The 18,645-nt window shown below is 51.1% G+C and overlaps 1 protein-coding gene across 1 annotated transcript; it reads right to left on the bottom strand.

Moving 5' to 3' along the window:
* Positions 1–294: 294 nt before the first annotated feature.
* Positions 295–18,580, bottom strand: LOC122385976 (ubiquitin carboxyl-terminal hydrolase 47-like). Its single transcript, XM_043374732.1, has 22 exons — positions 18,465–18,580; positions 12,072–12,299; positions 10,994–11,246; positions 10,269–10,444; positions 9,740–9,914; positions 9,264–9,385; positions 8,487–8,680; positions 7,648–7,855; positions 7,061–7,261; positions 6,572–6,727; positions 6,114–6,293; positions 5,641–5,862; positions 5,107–5,313; positions 4,748–4,874; positions 4,114–4,445; positions 3,652–3,814; positions 3,184–3,302; positions 2,728–2,865; positions 2,426–2,541; positions 2,116–2,224; positions 1,660–1,924; positions 295–1,362 (listed from the first exon to the last, which is right to left on the bottom strand). The coding sequence occupies exons 2-22, from the start codon at positions 12,288–12,290 to the stop codon at positions 1,115–1,117; spliced, it is 3,930 nt and encodes a 1,309-aa protein (XP_043230667.1). The 5' UTR covers positions 12,291–12,299; positions 18,465–18,580; the 3' UTR covers positions 295–1,114.
* Between the last annotated feature and the right edge of the window lie 65 nt (positions 18,581–18,645).

Here is an 18,645-nt window from a genome sequence, read left to right as displayed (position 1 = left end):
CGCCAGCCCCGAAAGGGTAGCGTGATGGGTGACGCGCATGGGTATGTCCCGAGGATGGCGAGGACGGACGTTTCAATTTATCTTTGACGGTTGCGTCGTTGCATTACATTCAGCGCCTATGATCTCGTCATGACCCTAATCTTTCCCGTCTAAAGATTCCGAGCTCATTCACCGCTCTTAGAGATATCTGAGACAGTCTCTCTTCATTGCCTGAAAACATCAGTTTATCCGGAGGAGGCATATCTAGCAACGCTTTCAAATGTTTTTAAATCATGCGGCGCGGATGAAAACAACTATCATCGATCAGTCAACCGATATATTAACAGAAGTCGAACGCAGGGCATGTTAACGCTTCCTTTCTTTGGCGTTACAATGGCGAGCACTCTGCTTACGATCAAGCGAGGCAACCTAGACAAGAAATGCAATCGTTAGGCCAAGAGCAAACGTCGCCGAATAAAAAATGCTGCCGGCAAGCCTTCGGGCCGCGGGTTAGCATCTTGTATAAAACTAAACGCACAGGCGCCGAATACAACGAAAGGAACGCGCAGAATCAGAACCAACGTGGACCACATAATTACCCTAACATTTAAATAACTTGATATAGAGAGTTCGGGTCGCAGAGACGTCTGTCGGACCCAGAGACCACTGACGTGGTATTGCAGACATCGAACGGGCACCGGCGGCCCCACATTGACAGTTACGGGCCGCCGCTGTGGACAGCGGTCCGTTAGGGTTTATCAACACAGCCGCGGCGCGGGTCTCACAGCTGCGACTCAGCGCGGAGCCGCGGCACTGGGCGCCGGTGATTGCCCGCAGTCACTGTCACAAATATCGCGGACTGTTCGGAACGGCGTCACCGAGCGTTATGAGCACTAATCACACTGTTATCTTCACCGTCCGATTCCGCTGCGCCCGCAGCCGCTCGCCGCCCGGTATCCTGATTTGTTGTTCCGGCGCACACCGGCGCGTCGTTTGGCGCCGGGCGCGGCGGCGCTCTCACAGCCTCGGCAGCGTGCGCGCACGGTGTTTGTACCCACACTAAGGCAGAGGGACCGGCGGCGTCGGCAGACACGGCGCCACCGCAGCCGGCTCGTCCCCGGCACGGCCGGACCGCCTAGTCCCCGGCCGCCGGCTGGATGTCTACGTGGATCTTGAGGCCGCGCTCGCGTCGCGGCGCCGTCGCCGACGATGAGGTGGAGCTGATGGAGGAACTGAGAGCCGAGCGCGCCTGGAGACGGGCCGTCTCGCGCGTGCTGATCTCCCGTCGCTGCTGGTCGCTGAGCTCGGCCAGTGGCTCAGCGTCGTCCTTGTAGTAGAGCACGTGACCGTCCTCGAGGATATTGAGCGGCCATGTGTCCAGCGCTGGGGATAAAGGAGAAGCGTTAATGACACCGGCACGTCTGTCGGTCTATAAGCTAACAATGGTTATTCATGAACTAACCATAAGTCGTAAGTTAAACCAGATACAACACGGGAATCCGGAATATGTAGTAGCAGTCGACATTACCTTGCACATTATGATCAAAGCCTCCGTATGCCGTTATAAAAAAACAAACATTTTATTGGGCATTTCGACGGAATATTTAAACTCCTTCCATGAGCTCATTCTCAGATCCACCTCTCCCACTCTCGCCCTCCCGAACCCCTCCCCGTTCTCACCGGTGACGTTAGCCAGCCAGTCGAGCTCCGTGGGCGCCAGCAGCGCGTTGAAGTCGTTGGGGAAGCTGCCGGGCGGCTTGGCCAGCCGAATGTTGTCGGCCGGCACCCCGGAGTGGCGACTGAGCGCGGCCAGCAGCGCCTCCGGCGTGGCCGTCGGCAGGGTCACCTCGTGCAGGTCGTCCAGCGTGTAGGTGCTCGGGTGGAAGCGGCGGCAGAACAGTGACAGCTGACCGTCGCCCTCCACCTCCTCCGCCGAGGGCAGCTCCTGGTGGGGTCCGCGAGGGGACCAGGTCATAATGAGCTAACGAGGCGCCGACATCAGCTTTCCGTTACGGCACTGAGTCCTCTCAGAAATCAGAAGTATTACATGGAACACCGCCCTGGGAAGACGAAAACCTATCCTTGATTATAATATATTTTAAGAAGTTCATGCGAATTACAAACCGATGTCCTTACCTGGAGGAAGATTTCCCAGTTGGGATAGAGGGGCACTTGATCGTTGAACTTGTATGTGTCCAAGTAGATCTTGCCCGGATTCTTCCAACTCTTCTTCCTTAACCGACACCTGTAAAAAACAAATCATTGTCTTGAGTCACCAGCTACCTAAGCGTTGTTGATCCTCGGTAATGGACGAGTCATCGCCGAGGCATATACCTATCATCATCGATCAAACGTAATCTGCTTAGCAGCTAACATAAAATACAAACAGGAAACCAGAATCAGTCAAAAAGTGCAGATGACGAAATATAACGGCGTCATGTCTTACCTGTTCATGGGAATATCGACGCCGAGTCGTGACTTTTGTTCGGCGAGAATTTCCCGTTTGGCCTGCGCGATTGTCATACCCTTCCGCAGAATCCACTCGAACAGGAACTTACTGGGCTGTGGGGGACACGATAACAACGTGAGACATACATCAATGACAAATTACAGACATTCGATATCGACTTCAACTAGCTTAGCCGCGTATCATTCCCGTAAGAAGCAAATAGAGCTCACCATTTGCTACTGCTGTTTGCTACAAATAGGTAGCGAGCACTATTTGCTCCCGCTGTACCGTTCGTTTACCTCCGTGGCGTTGGGTTCCAGTTTGTAGACTTTGCCGCGCACCTCTCCGTCCCTCAGTCGTCGCGACAGTCGCGCCACAAACGTCACATTGTCGCCGTGCGTCATCAGCTGATCGTCCAGACGCGTGCACTCAAACTCCTGCCGAAGGAAGGTGGATGTCAGTGGCAACTCAGATGGCATGAGGGCAGCCTTTATACAGCAAACAGCGCTTCCCGGCGCTTCCTAAACGGGGATAAAAGAGTCAGACATCGAAAAAAAAATTATCGAAACCCCACAGGAAGCAAGACGGCCGCACTTCTCAATCGAAACAAGGTTGGTATAACTGAAAAGCTAATGATGAACATGTGGGATTTATGACGCCAACTAGACGACAGTGGTCATTGGCTAATGATTGAAAAGCTGTGTTCGAGCCATTATTTAGAGGGAGTTCCGTTCAGGCTGGAGACCGGCACCCACCTGGTTGCTGGTGTAGATTTTGAGTATTTTGAAGTAGTCTCTATGCACGTTGATGAGGGTCTCGATCTCCTGCTTGAAGCCGCCCAGCGTGATACGATTGTCCAGACGGACATCCCATACTGCGCGGAAAGAAAGGCGGGCGTTAATAATGGACGTCAAAAGCGACGGGGACGACACGAAGATGCTCCATACTCATCAGCTACATTACAAATTACAATCAAAAGATTTTTTTATCATTTTTATACTAAACATGATTTTTAACTGCAGTGGTCCTTCATAAATATCGATCAATATTAGCAGTCCTTACAGAAGACCGCGTATTTTTTCGTAACGTGCATCGTAGCTACCGTACCACACATCGCATCCACTAACGTCAAATCTATAAAGTCTTTTCCATAACAATCTCCACCGGCCATCAGCCTGCCCCCACCATCCCAATAATGGTTACCCAACACCTCAGAAACTCACGGAAGCCGTTCTCATGCGGTGCCGACTTCTCGACGACAAAGTAGCGTCTGATGGGTGGCTGGTCAACGGCAGCAGCGGCGGGGGCGGGGGCGTCATCATCGGCAGCGGCGGCGTACGGCGCATCACTGGGGTCGTCATCGCCGCCCTCCACGCCCTTGTAGCCCTGCCGGGGAGGGGCTGCGTGAAGGGCGCTGGCGGGGGAGGGGAGGGAAGGAGCGACCGAATGGACGATGTAGGGTACAATCAGTTAAATAGATGCTGATATTAAGTGGTCTTTTCCCATGTACACCTCGTATGCTCGTATTCTCTATTCCCTCGTGATATTCTCCAATCGCAGGAGTTTCTAAAGTCAAGTGATAAAAGCTGTGAAGGCACGGTCCCCTGTAAGCCATGTTCAATCCCTTCCCCACCCCGCCCGTCAAGAGTCCGTCCCCAGCTCCCCCTCCGCCGCCGTGCACCGACCTCCTCCTGCGGCGACAGCATGCTCTGGTAGTCTGATCCGGCCGGAGAGTTGCTCGGTGTGGCCGGCAGCGACCCGCCGCCGGCGCCGGTCGGCTGCTCCCCGCCGATCAGAGTCCGCTCGCTGTCCGTCACACTGCTGTCCTCTGAGGCACTCTGGTCCGAGCTGCCGCCGCCCAGCAGCTCGTCCCCGCCGGTCGGCTCCGGGCTGACCGGAGGGGAGTCGGCCTGGTCCGGAGGGGCGGCGCCGCCGGAGGGAGCGGCGGCAGCGGCGGCCAGCGCGGCCGAGATGGACATCTGGTCCAGGGACGGGATCGCCAGACGGTCCAGTGTCTCTGTGAGAACAGGAGAGGACGCAGAGACGTGATGGCTGCTGTGGCTAGAACTTCGTCTAAGTTTCATAATCGGCTTACCATGGACACTTATCATCTGTCGCAACGTATTACAACAAATTACTATTGTATCTATGCCACAGCGCAGCATATTAATTCCACTGTGCCACAGACCTCCTCTGCTACCGATCTCAATTGACACATTAAATGCTTATGACATTCAAACAAGCTCATGCGCCCGTTCATAGCATGAACAGCCCCTGACTACACAAAAAGCGCTAACAGTCATAGCGCTGCCCACTCACCCTGGTCGGTGTTTGGCACGATCACCTGCAGACTGATGGTGTGCTCGTGCCGGTCGCACACGCGGAAGAACCCAGATGAGGTGAACGGCTGATCCAGGTCGTCCGCGTCGTCCTCAGCGACGAATACCTGAAGGACACGATCCTTTCAGTAAGGCTGCGGTTGAGATAAGACATCAACAGATTCACAGACACAAGCAGCTGCAGAATTAGGGCTCGTCATACAGCTGCGATCATCAAATGAGCACAAATATAATGATGAAATCTGAGCTAAGAGTTACGCCAAGTTTCACAATTGTTGAGAAAAAAAAAAACGAAACTTCACACAATTCCAGAAGTGATATTCTATCGGCTTGACTCACCCTGCTGTTTCGGTGGAACCCCTCCAGTTTGAGCGACCTCTCGGGATGCAGCAGCGGTCTCAGTTCGCCGCAGTACCGCGCCAGACAGAGACGGGCCGAGTCGGACAGACCCAGCGCCTGCCGCAGCTCGGTGACCGACTGGGAGAGCGAGACCCGGAGCGGCGTGGGGCCCGACACCCGGCCGTCGGCCACCGACACGCGCAGCACCTAAGCGGCGGGGGACGGAGGGGCGTCGGGGCATGGTGGGAGGGAGACGTTATTGAACTATTGGCGATTGGCATGTCATGCGTGTTCTAAACCAACATAGCCTTTCGAGAAGAGCGTCACGTTAGCGTGCGTACCTGAGACGGTTGCCTGGATATTTTTTTTTTTCGCCGTCTTCGCAAGATGACACCCTGGTCCATCTAAACTAGTGTTACTAGAACTATTTTCCGCTAGGTACTTTATATCATCACGGAGACTGCACAGGCTGCCCTCCTCCGCACGCAACATCCCTCTCGCCGTCCCTTCCCGCCCCAGCCTACACATTCTCACCTGCAGTGTGGTATCGCCGGCCGAGTACACCTCGAACTGGGCGTCCTCGGCTCGCCACTCGAGCATCAGGTCCAGTTTGTAGGTGGAACGCACGCCGCCCAGCACCTCCTCCATCGTGTGGCCGGCGTGCTGCTCCAGGCTCTCCTCAATGGCGTCGTTCAGCTCGTCGTAACGCACCAAACGACAGCGGGAGAGCGGCACGTGCTTGTCAAACTCCAGCATCTGGAAGATAGAGAGGGAGAGAGGTTAAACCTCAGCAACTAGGCTGAGATGGCAGGAGATTGAAGTCAAGGAGGCTCTTGTAGTTAGACTGGATCATTGGACAAATAAAGGAATACGTAGCACTGACTAAAACGTAGTGCTAGCAATACCAAGACACCAAGCTAATTTAATCATACATGGACTGCCAGTATGGCTAAGGCTTCAACAGTCCAAGGAAGGCTTTGCCAAGAGTCAGCCGGCGATCATCGTACCTTCCATCCCAGTTCGGTGGCCTCCTCGAGCGACATGTCCTTGTGCACGTGGAAGGCGTTGCTGACGGTGGTCTTCAGCACCGGGTGCACGCCGAACAGCGTCAGCTTGCACATGCTGCGCTCGCGCTCTTTGTTGGCACGCTCCTCATCCTCGCCCTCGCGCATGCGCACCAGCAGTTTCTGCCGGATACGTAACGCGGAAAAATTACAAACGTGCACGGTGAGAATTGGTCGTTGCCACAGATTACAGAAGCACTCATTTTCCGTTCATGATTAATACACTCACCCGTACACATTTTCACACCTACGTTAAATTCAGCGCTAGCGAAAGGATAGCAAACCCCAATGACAGCAATGAGCTGTCTAAAAATTCCCTAGCAAAACGGTTCTTTCGTTCCCCGATAGGTCCCATCTCCCTCTCCTATTCTCCCTGCTCCCGCGGTCCCCCTTTCACCCACCTGGATTCCCTCAGGGAACTGGTCTTTGGTGAGCGGCAGCTTGTTGCGCTCCCTGTCGATGCGTCGGTACATCAACATGTAGGCGTTGGTGCTGGAGGAGTAGCTGCTGGTCCGGGTGCCGCCGCCGTACGTCCGACGGATATCGTCCTGCGTCACCTGAAAAGGGCCAGCGGGCAGATGTCAGACGAGAAGGTAGGTCATAGGGGTCTTAGGCGGATATTCTGGATGACAGACACAGGCGAGTCATACATGTCAGAAAAAAAAAATTCAGCAGCGAATATAATCCTGCAAAGATCGCAGGTCAGACACATAGCCTGGCGGTGACCAAGAGTACATAGCGAGCACCGAGCACCAACCGCATACTGGCATAATGTGACAGCCGGGCCAGAGTGAATAAGGTCCGACGAACTTAAAAAAGTTACATTGTCACTTTACGTTAGACAGGTTTCCCTCTACCTTTGACATCTCCCGTTCCATCTTCTTACTAACCGGCGAGACGGACTGGTCGTTAAAGCAGAACCACTCCTGTTTGGCAAAGTCCTTGATGTAGGCGTAGTAGTGGCCTCCCGAGGCGCTGCCGGCGTGGATCATTATGGAGAAGAGCTCGTACTCGTACGGACCCCGCACGGCATTACGCCAGTTGTTTGCGCGCGTCTCGCTGTCTGTCGAGCAGTCGATACCCTCGTCCTCCTGAGAGGTGTGGGGACGGAAAGGAGGCGTCAGTGAGCAGGGCCATAGTAAGCACGGTGCAAACAGAAGATGATTAATTGAGTTGAATCAGCTGTAACCTGATCGTATAAGAATAGGTGGTCTACCCGTAGTATCGATGTGATTGTGCGCATTGAAAGACTGAATATCTTTTGAAAAAATATTGTTCAACATTAAAACTAATGCGCACGCAAATATAAAAAAAAAACGAGCCAAATAGTAACAATCGCAATAACGCGTGGATTATAGGAACATTCCGCGCTATCGGTCAAGTCTGTCAAGATCTTGCTCTATTTATGTCTTTGGACAGTTGTTCCGCTTGCCCACCATCCCCACCTTCCATTTCCATTGCACTATTCGGTTCTGACCTGTCCGGGGTCGCCGTCTGTCATATTATGCGTCGCAGCGGCGGCGGCGGCAGCCGGGTGAGCAGCCTCGTCGTCCAACACTGTGCCACTATCGGTGGTCGACGTATCGTCGCTCCTGGCTCCGTCACCGCCGTCGGTGGCTGGGTGCGCGCAGCCGGCGACATCAGAGACGAAGTCATTCAGGTTCAGAATCTCCGGGAACGATACCCTGAGGGAAAACGGCGAGGCGTTAGATATAGCCATTCAGCGCTCTGAAGTTGAAACGAGTGGTCTTCGTAAAAGGATGAGATAATTGTGACAGGAACAGAAGGATGAGAGGGAATTTAGGACAGCCGCGGGCGCCCATCCGAAAGAGAATGCAAAAGCAGCTAAGCGGCAGGGTGGGATGACACGATGGAAGGAGGGAGAAAGGGAGGGAGGGTAGACTAGAGAGAGAAGGAGGAAGCGAGCGAGCCGTAACTGGGCCAGCCGGAGAGTCCGATCTCGCATTGCCACACGGGCGACGAGTGAGCGGGTAAAACACGGCCACGGCACAGAAGCGCCGCCAATCCAAACACGCACCAGCGGAACCAGCTCGGGCAGACAAGCAGACGCAGGGAATAGTCGGCTTACTGTCAGCTGAGAGCGTCGGACCACGGAACGGGAAGAGATGCAGCACCGCGGCAGCACTGGCCGCTGGTACAAGTGAGTGACTGATCACTGCTCAGCCACAGCGGAGCATATCCGGTTGTGCAACCGCTCAACAGCTTGGATGAATTGGTGTTCCAATCATTATGAGCAGACGTTGACTTACACATTAGCACAGAGCGTTCAAGACGTCCTACGAGAAGACGGCTTACCTGTCGTTCAATTTGATGCGATGCAATGTCTGGTAGTCAAAGTCGAACCGTTTGAGATGCAGCGTCAGCAGATATGGGAACGTCTTGAACTTGAGGCCCTTGTGAGCGTCGCACTTGCGTCCGCAGTTGTCACAGTGGTACTGGTTATTTCCATCCAGAGTTTCGGGTTTCACAAATCCACGCAGTGCCTCCTCCTGCGAAATAACTTCGTTAATGTCTCGCAGAAAATATGCAGAAAATTTGTGACGGGAATACAACTTACAACATTTCAACTTTGGTTACAACATTTCAACTTTGGTTACAACATTTCAACTTTGGTTGAAATGGTGTGAACTGTGAAGTGCTTCATCTCCGCAAAATAACAATAATTAAGTCGAAAGGTTTTATCTAACAAACGGAGCTGCCAGCGTCTCACTGTCACTAAAACGACCGCCAATGTCAGACGTCTGAGCGTCTGACACCACCGTCCGCTGACCCCGGAGCTGACCCTTTTGGCCAGCGCCACCCCGGAAAACGCGTCAGTTTAGACCGTGTCTCCCGGCCAGCCAGCCGACGGTAGTCTAGTCTACCGACTGTGGAACACTTCGTTAGTCTACCGAAGGCCGGTGAAGGCACAGCTGCATTGCTGTACTAACCACAAAACTAAACTGGTGGCGGTAGCACCGAAAAATGCCGTACTCATCAAACTACAGAATGACGCAGTGGTGCCGAAAATTATCGTTCTCACCACAAAACTACCGATTGTGGTGGCAAGACCGAACCTGTTTTCATGCTTACCACACTACCGAAGGCCGTGGTGGCGCCGAACAGCCGGATCGGCAGCGGAATGTCCAGGTAGGTGTCCTCCCGGTCCTTCTCCGTGCCGCACTCCAGACACTTGACGTAGTCGATCATTTTGCCTGTCAGTTGAAGGAGGAGCCGGGTTAGTGGACAATAGCAAGGGACAGACCTGAGGCAATAGCAGCGGCAGTTCCGAAACTCAAGATAGGTCGATTGAAGGAATGCTATCATCAAAACAGATCTAACGCTTCCGGGTGCGACGAGTGCATATATATATATATATTTTTTTAAGAAAAAGTCGGAAAAGTAGATCAATTAGATTTTCACTTTACCCAGTTCTTGGCTCTGGTCGACATAAGCACCGCTGGGATTTCGATTCACAGTCAGGCATTTTTTCTGCCTACACTGGCTCCGCCACTTTCCAAACCCATCCGTGTTCGATGAGCCACCATCGTTGCAGTCAGGTCACTGACCTTCGTAGAGTCGCGAGATGAGATCGTGCTGCTCGGTGTCCTTGAAGGTGACCTCGAGCGCGTCGAACATGACCCTGCAGAGCTCCTGAATGTCGTGCTGCTGCCAGGCCTCGCTGCTGTCCCAGCCGAAGGAGTAGGTCAGCTCGGTGGTCTCCACCGCCAGACGCTCTGTGGTCTGACAGAGGGAGAGCGGGGAGAGGGAGGGAGGTTAGTGAGAGGGGTGGAGATACACTCGGTGGTCTCGACCACCAGATGTTCCGTCACCGTGATCTGAGAGACGGAAAGAGATGTCAAAGGGTCATACGATGGGCATAGAGTCACCGCAGAAGTCGCCGCGAGATTCATGCGAGCCTGCTTTCTCGTCGCGCCATCCAGCACGGTTTATTCCGAAGCTTATTTGTATTTTCGAGAGTCGAGCACAACGTCAAAATGATTCCAACCGTCCCCCACCCTTCTATATCCTTACTGCATTTCAATGGGCGTCCGATCGCGACATCCAAACTACAAATATCCAGCAGCAAGCATTTACCTGCATGTTGACAAACAGCTTCTGCAGCTGGTAGGGAATCGACTTGGCCGAGTCCTCCCGTGTGCCCTCGTACTCCCAACTGTACATGGCGTTCCGGAACTCGGGAGTCATGAACAGCGTTTGCAGCAGCGAGTTCAGGTAGCACGTCATGGCCTGGTTCACCAAACCCACGTGACCTGGCGGATGGGACGGACAATAGGTCACGTGGTGTGATCGGGCAGGGGGAGGGGCGCCAACGACACGGAAATGTACCGGTCCAGACGACAGATCAAATAAACAACTCGAGAAAGAAGCGAAGGTGATGCTATCATCAAGACACGTATCGAGAGAACAAGTAAACAAAAGAAACGGGAAAATGCACAACGGTCGCGGTACTCAAAAGTTCAAAAACGAAGCGAACTCTCTGCTCATAGTCTACAAACATATGCAAAATCCATAATCGAATCGATATTTGAAATCGCATTGTGACGTTTGTGTTTCCGATGATTTGAGGTTTGACGATGACAGCTAGCTTCGCTTCACGTCCGTAAAACAATTTTAATAGGTAACATACAGTCAAACAGTTCTATTATGTTTCCAGTTTTCACCGCATGGAAGCCCTATCTCATAATACACCATCTCCTCTCGGCCCTCTCCCTCCTCCTCCTCGAATCTGTCTACCTCTCCGTTCCTCTGCACCCCGTCATCCCCTCCCCTCCTGTCCGCCTGTCAGAGCGCGCGCCCACCTGTCTCGTTGCTCTTGATCAGCCCGCTGGCGTAGGTGTAGGCCGGCGCCGAGTCTGAGCCGCCCTCCGCCCCGCCCGCGGAGGCTGCCACGGGCGAGGTGCGGCCAGCGTGATCGCCACTCTCCAGACCCGCGCCCGAGCGCTGCTTTCGGCGCGGCTTTGCCTCCGTGATGAAGAGGTTGTTTCGCGACTGAGCGCCCGTCTCGAGACCAACCTCGACCAGCGAGCGGTTCAGGTAGTCGTTCAGAATCAGCTGGAAATTAGTGCGATCCATTAGACAATGAAGCGCAATCCATAAGACAGCGTTCGTACTATAACGTCGGAAGCTGATTCCAAGATCACAGAGGTCCCGGGATGAGCCGTGCAAGTCGAAATCTCACGGCACCAATTGATCAACATTCAACAGAGCCGGTGGGTATATGGCGAGCATCGGTCGGGAGGAGGGTGACCAGTGAGCCCCCCCCCCCCCATGCGAGGGGCAGTACAGGGTGTGAGGTTAACCAGGGTAAAGTGCTGTCCAACCGGCTGGCTCGCTGCCAACGCGTCAGTCGGTGCCGGCCATGACGTCACGCCGGCGGCGTGACGTCATGGCCCCCGGCCACCGACCGACAAACGTGAACATATCACGACGAGTCGACATAATGAATTGATATTCATATCAATTCATTCAATTCATCATGATGAATGGAAAATGAAATGAATGGAAATGTCACTTCAGTAGTTCGCGGGCCAGCAGTATCCGCCGTGTGTCTTATCTGACATAACGGTATCCCGTGTGACTGTCCTGTGCCTCCGACACCGATAGCATACATACATAGTCGGAGGCCACAGCCACTTCCGGCCAGAATAGATAAAGGCAATAATGCATATCACACGGCGTAACAACACAAGTAAATTGCGATGGCACGGACTCTACTAAGTACTAGTACGTGACAACTCCGATAGTCGATCGCGATGACGCTTGCTTATCATGCATTATGCCAATAGATGTGTTAAAAAACATAAATCTTCCCCTACTGGCAATGAAAATCACTTATCTACACCAACTAAACCCGTACTTCTATTTGGCTGAACTCACCTCCTCGCCGCCCGCGCAGTGCTGCAGGGAGATGACGAACTTGTCGGGCGCGATGTTGGTCTGCTTAGCCACCTCATCCACCAGCATGGCCACCTTCGCTGAGCCGGCCAGGTCGATGGTCATTTTGCCCGTCGGCCCGCCGTAGGACCCGGTCAGGTCACGGACAATGCAGCGCGCCCACGCGACCGGCGCATCGTCAGGATCCGGCGCCTCCGGCATGGTGACTATCTGTGTGGCAGAGATAGGGTGATGTGAAGTAGGGAGAGGAAGAATGAAAGAGAGTGGGACAAATGAAAGAAGAGGAATAATAAGGAGAAGAAAAGGAGAAAGAAGGAAGAGAGAGGGATGAAGTGGAAATGAGGGTGATAGGTAGGGAGATAGGGATAGAGGGGGAACAGGAGAAGTGGGATATAAACTGGAGAGAAAAGAAAAGAGATTAGACAGGAAGAGTGAGTGAGGAGAGCAGAGAGAAAAGATGAGGATAGGAAAGAGGAGGAAAAAGGAGAAAAGAGGAACAGATAAAAAGAAAAGAGAAAGTAAGGATAGCAATGGAAATGTAAGTTGGGGAGACAAAGAAAGAAGTACAGATCTTTCAGACTCCAACAGTTTGGCTCATTCCAAATTCATGGGGGGGGGGGGTTGCATTGCATGCCCATTGACCAATGTTCAGTTCAAGAAGGATAAGCTGATAAACTAGCTTTTCACACTAAATACAGCATGTATACTTTAATCTAGATGTGGACTGTGGTCAGACTAGCTGAGTTCAGATATTCCTTTTAAGTTTATACAATTTTGTGGTCTAGGATGCTGACTGTTGGGCAGCTAGGCTTATCAAGCCTCCACTTTTTGTGACCCTGTATATGCACTTGGCACATACCTATAACCTATATCAACATCAATGCATATCTACCTACCTACCTACTATCCATAACAGTGACAACTGACAGCTTATGCAAAACAATATAATATCAATATGAAATTTAAGAAAGCAAAATGTAGATTAAATGACTGAGCCTAAAAATTGTATGCCAATCACATGTCTATTTAAATGAATCAATTGCATCATAACCTGAACCAGGGACATGGTGACAAGCATAATTCAAACACTGAATTTTCATATCCTATGACATTTATCATTTTTATCCTGATCCAGTTAATCATTATGAAGCTAGATGAGATACAGCAATTATTCATGCCACCAAAGTAGCTTGATAATAATAGATAGGTAAGTAAGCATCTGACAACCAGTGATTTGCTAAAAGGGAATTTATTATTCATTTGCACGTTAAGGCACAAAAACATGCGGCACATCAAGCGACTGCTGAGATGACCGATGAAATGGATTAAACCAATTTAATTGAACAGCACTTATACAGGCAGGTACCTATCGATATTTTTTACACCGGGTTCAACGCTCATTGCAAAAGTAATGCGCATCAGCGAGGATTACAATTAAGCGGAAAACTCCCGTTGCCATACCTACTAAACACCGTTATTCCGGCCACTTGCGATTGAGAAGCGAACGTCTTAGGCCATTCAACTTCTCGTGAAGCTTCTGACACCGATCGTAATGCCAAAAATAACACTTTAATCAATCATACTGCGACACCTGTCACCTAACATTATCAGCGACAAAAAACTTTTTTATCTACGATAACACTACGATAACAATAAATTTTGGAGCCATCTGCGCCGCTATCGTATCAAGCTGTAGCTGCCATATCGACAGTTATTTTTATTTTCTAGCATATACAATCTTGGCATATACCTTCATTCTCTAAAGTATATTGGTATTGTGCGGTTCTTGAATGAATATCCATCGTTTTTTCAAATGTCATTTACCAATATTCAGGGGCGGAGAATTGTCATAATCCCAGGGGGTGCTTTTCTAGCACCTGGCGAATGGAAGCGTCGAATTCTTGCGTAGAAAAGCACATATAGATGCGTTTTCCAAGCAGCATCACTCTCCTCGCGACTTACGCAAAGCAGTTTGTGTCTCAGACATATTTTAAGCACCCCTAGAGCACTATTATATGGCGACTTTTGAATTTCAGGGGGTAAACCCCTAATTCTCCACCCCTGCCAATATTTCATTGAATTTCAAAAGTCATAATGCATTGAACCGAATAAAACTATGGAAACAACGGGTCTTGAACTACTCGTTACAAAATGCGGGAGGCTCCCGCATTTTTCCGGACACGCCTAAGAGCTGGACTTTTTGATGACGTCTTCGGGTGACGTCATGTCGTGTGTGACGTTTCGTGAGCAGGTAAGGAAAGGTCACCACCGCTGGCGAACATTTGGTGCGGTAAATGGCAAACACAAATGCTGCGCAGAAAAGACAAATGTGTAACTTCAGACAACATTCGATCGGACGACAATGTCAAGGCGAATCAAGAAGTTCTTCATGCGATTGTTAGTTATCTGTCGTGCTATTTTAGTATGATTGTTATTAGCAGTTGATTTGTGAAATGTATTATCAAAATCAATGTTTATTGAACGCAGATTCAGTTTATTTTCAGATGTACCTAGGTACCCTTACATTTCACTCATCTCAAGCTGTTCAAACACCCTTGACAAAGTCGATTAAGAAACGTTGGGTATAATTTATACTGTGTTTTCTCTGCATTATTAACATATTCATCATATATACAATATAAGGGTTACATGCTTTTTACAGGGAGACATGTCAGACAGCCCAGTAGGATGAGGCTTCGTCAAGCGTCATTTTTAGCAAAGCTTTTCTTGCTTAAAATCCAGTCTGCAAAACATGGCAGGGCTTACACTTTGGCTTACACTTGACTCCCAGCTGTTGTGTCTTTGCTATGCGATGTTAAACATATAAAACATCTTACTATTCATGTATGCGCCATGACTCATGTAATCTTTTCACAGCCAAGACGCTCCTAAGGTACCTACTGGGAATGTGGGGAGTGCAGCAGCATCAGTGCAGCACCGATGGTCGGATGCGACGGCTGCGATAAATAAATGGTACCACTTCCGTTGTGCGGGACTGACTAAGGACTAAGGAGCCAGGTAAGCGCAAATGTTTTCTGTCTCAGTATTTTTGTTGCAGCTGTAGTGATCAATGAAATATTTTCCGCACTGTTCAGCCAAACATGTATTTCAAACAATCTGCTTCCCAACCAAGGGCGTCGCCACAGGGTGGGGGGACGGAGGGGATCTCGTCCCCTCCACTTTTTAAAATTTTAACGTTACGCCTATGGCGTTGCATGGAAAGAATCGACTTGAAATGGTCCTCGTCCCCTCCAAAATGGTCAATGTCCCCTCCAGTCGTCGCACTGTGGCGTCGCCCCTGTTCCCAACTACACAAATTTAGTCAAACAATGTGCCAATATGGAATTTTCAGGTTCAGTTGAATGGGATAGGAACAATGATAATTGTAGATTACGTATACCTGCAAGAGAGGAAAACAGAATACATTGTATTGCTTGTCCTTCACCAATACTGTTATTTTTCCATTTCTAGAAACACCGACATGGCGATGCAGGTGGTACTGCCTGGTGAGGCCGCGGTCTCCGGAATCGCCTGCAGACGAAGTCACCTGGCGTCCATCTGCACATCACTTGCAGCAGTGAGGCCTGCTGACAGCGTCTGGCAGTGTCGGCAACGTGCCAGCCAGCTATCTGGAGTCCTGCTCACCGCAGGTCGCCGACAGGAGGGGCGACGCATCGTCTCCGAGGTCGCCTCAGCAGCAGTGAGACCCCACTGGCCGTCTTCTTAGGCTTCAACTAGATTGCGAACAACCTATGCTAAGACAACGCCCATGACGTGTGATCCGGTACCGCTACCGCACTGCGCGCCTGTGCCCGCCGTGAGCCGCTAGTGCATGAGTCCGACCATGAGAATATGTGTTTATGTTGCTTTTACTATTGTTTATACGTTGAAGTGACGAATTGCTTATTTTTCGCAAGCCTCCGCTGTCCGGTTGCCTGCAGCTCCATGCAACGCCAGCTGTACTGTTGTTTTAATGTTGTCTCTCCGCTCAGCTGTACTGTTGCCTCTCCGCTCATAACAACCTATGCTGAGACAACGCCCATGACGTGTGATCCGGTACCGCTACCGCACTGCGTGCCTGTGCCCGCCGTGAGCCGCTAGTGCATGGGTCCGACCATGAGAATATGTGTTTATGTTGCTTTTACTATTGTTTATACGTTGAAGTGACGAATTGCTTATTTTTCGCAAGCCTCCGCTGTCCGGTTGCCTGCAGCTCCATGCAACGCCAGCTGTACTGTTGTTTTAATGTTGTCTCTCCGCTCAGCTGTACTGTTGCCTCTCCGCTCATAACAACCTATGCTGAGACAACGCCCATGACGTGTGATCCGGTACCGCTACCGCACTGCGTTCCTGTGCCCGCCGTGAGCCGCTAGTGCATGGGTCCGACCATGAGAATATGTGTTTATGTTGCTTTTACTATTGTTTATACGTTGAAGTGACGAATTGCTTATTTTTCGCAAGCCTCCGCTGTCCGGTTGCCTGCAGCTCCATGCAACGCCAGCTGTACTGTTGTTTTAATGTTGTCTCTCCGCTCAGCTGTACTGTTGCCTCTCCGCTCATATATGACACCCTCTATATGAATAGCACTACTGATTGTCATACCCACTGTCCGTATTGTCCGTAGTGGTGTCTACGCCCATGTTAATACAGCGTGCAGAATCCAGATTCTATTGAGGAGAGTTGAGCCAAGTCACCATAGGCTCGGGAAGAGAGCAACGTGGAGGCCCACTGCCCCTTCCCCGGCCCCCACTGGGGGCGCCAGCCACTCCAACTTTTGACTGGATGTCAAGAGCGTCGCCACGAGGGGAACGAGTCGCCGGCCAGCCAAGGTAGCCAACGGCGTGTGAAGGTTGCCTGACCTCGAGGAAACTGAGATGGCACCAACGGAGGTTTTGTTAAGTAGGCGACCAAAATTCGAGCGGCAGCAACCTGGGCACCTTCACAGATAGCAGTGCCGCGTATCAGGGCGCCTTCGACGTTGAGCTGGGCGCCGATCATCAGGACGCCGGGGGAATATGACCCAATATCCCCCGTAAATATGTGCCTCGGAAGGGAGACCCAACCATAAAACTGAAAGCTCGCCGTATTTTATCCACTATTTTTCGAGCAGGTCCATAGATTTCCGTCCTCAAAAGTGCGGGGATATTCCCCAGTGTTTGAGTTGGATGAGACTATAGTGGCGTTTACACCGACAGGAGATTCCCATTGCCGGCTGTGGGAAACTACTGTCGGTGTAAACGCCATTCATATTTCCTGCGTCACCCCTGTGGGGACGCCCTTACTCCATGGTGCCGAGCTTATCAATTTGGATATCAATGGAATCAAAATCTTATCGATCGATGAAGAACTAAATTACCCCGACCCGGAGAGCGTCTTTGGAATCAAAGCAGTAGCACATGACGCAAGACTTCAGGCAAATAAATCCTTCTTGTCTGAAATAAAACGTTTGTGTATTGATAAGCACGTTTTATAAGCAATGGTAGCAAGATTCTCTATGTATTTGGTTAAAGTGATAATTTAGTAGCAGATACTTACCGTCGCATTTCGTTATCTTTAATTAATAATTTATATTGTCAGAAAGTGCAACATGTCTCTTCACTCAACAATAATTACAAAAGTGAAAAAGAAATGATAAATTGCTTATATTTTGGTGAAACTAAAAATTAATTCAGCATATATTTTTTTTACAGCGTTGAAGTCCAGCTCCAAAGGACAGCTGACGATCGTAGCCGAGCAGGCTGTTTGGTACTTCTTCACTACTTCTTAGAAGTACCCGTTAGTACCGATCATGTCTCACATAATAAGCTATTGGAACAAAAATATCCATGTTCTTCTAATTATTCTCCTTTCACACTTTAAATAAATGCTTTTGAAATGCATTTACTAATTAATTTCACAAAAACGGCTTGAAATTTTACAACGTAAAAATACTTATTCCAATTTCCACCACGAAACCACCACTATATTACTTGCTTACAGAACCGTGCGCACAGTGCGCGCAGTTTTATCGTGACGTCAGAGGGTGCTTCCTCAGTGGCGCCCCCTGGCGGGGAACGCGTGCAAAAAGTCCAGCTCTTAGGCATGTCCATTTTTCCTCCCGCCAGCGGGATATACCTATCGCGAGGAGGCGTAAGTCCGGCCAAACCATAATTTCGTACTCTATTTGTGGCTCTATTCGCCACTTGACGAGACGACGGCTGACGGACGCCGGTGACGGTCCGATCAGGTGTCGATGCTCCCGGAACCACCCACGGGTCGGTCGGCGCCTCTGACCGCCGCCCCGCCGGCTCCCCAAACCGGCCACCTACGGTTCAGCCAGCTTGGCCTGGCCTGTGTGCCGTCCAGTGCCTGCCAGGCTCCTCAGGATCCTCTCACCTGTCGCCGATGGATGCCGGGGTCAGCTCCAGTCCAGGCCCGCCGGGTCAGGTCAGGTCGTGTCAGCCGGGACCTGCGGAGCGGGGGCCGGCGTGGATCGCCGCCCGGGGCAGAAGGAGGCCAGGCCGATGGCCCACCTGCGCCCACGCAGCCCGCACCTCGCCCGCGGCTATTTTGGGAC

This window comes from Amphibalanus amphitrite, unplaced genomic scaffold (genome assembly GCF_019059575.1).
Source record: "Amphibalanus amphitrite isolate SeventyFive unplaced genomic scaffold, NRLGWU_Aamphi_draft 000236F_arrow, whole genome shotgun sequence".
In the NCBI taxonomy this organism is placed as follows: domain Eukaryota; kingdom Metazoa; phylum Arthropoda; class Thecostraca; order Balanomorpha; family Balanidae; genus Amphibalanus; species Amphibalanus amphitrite.
Note: the sequence above shows the minus strand (reverse complement) of the source record. Positions and strands in the feature narration are given on the sequence as shown.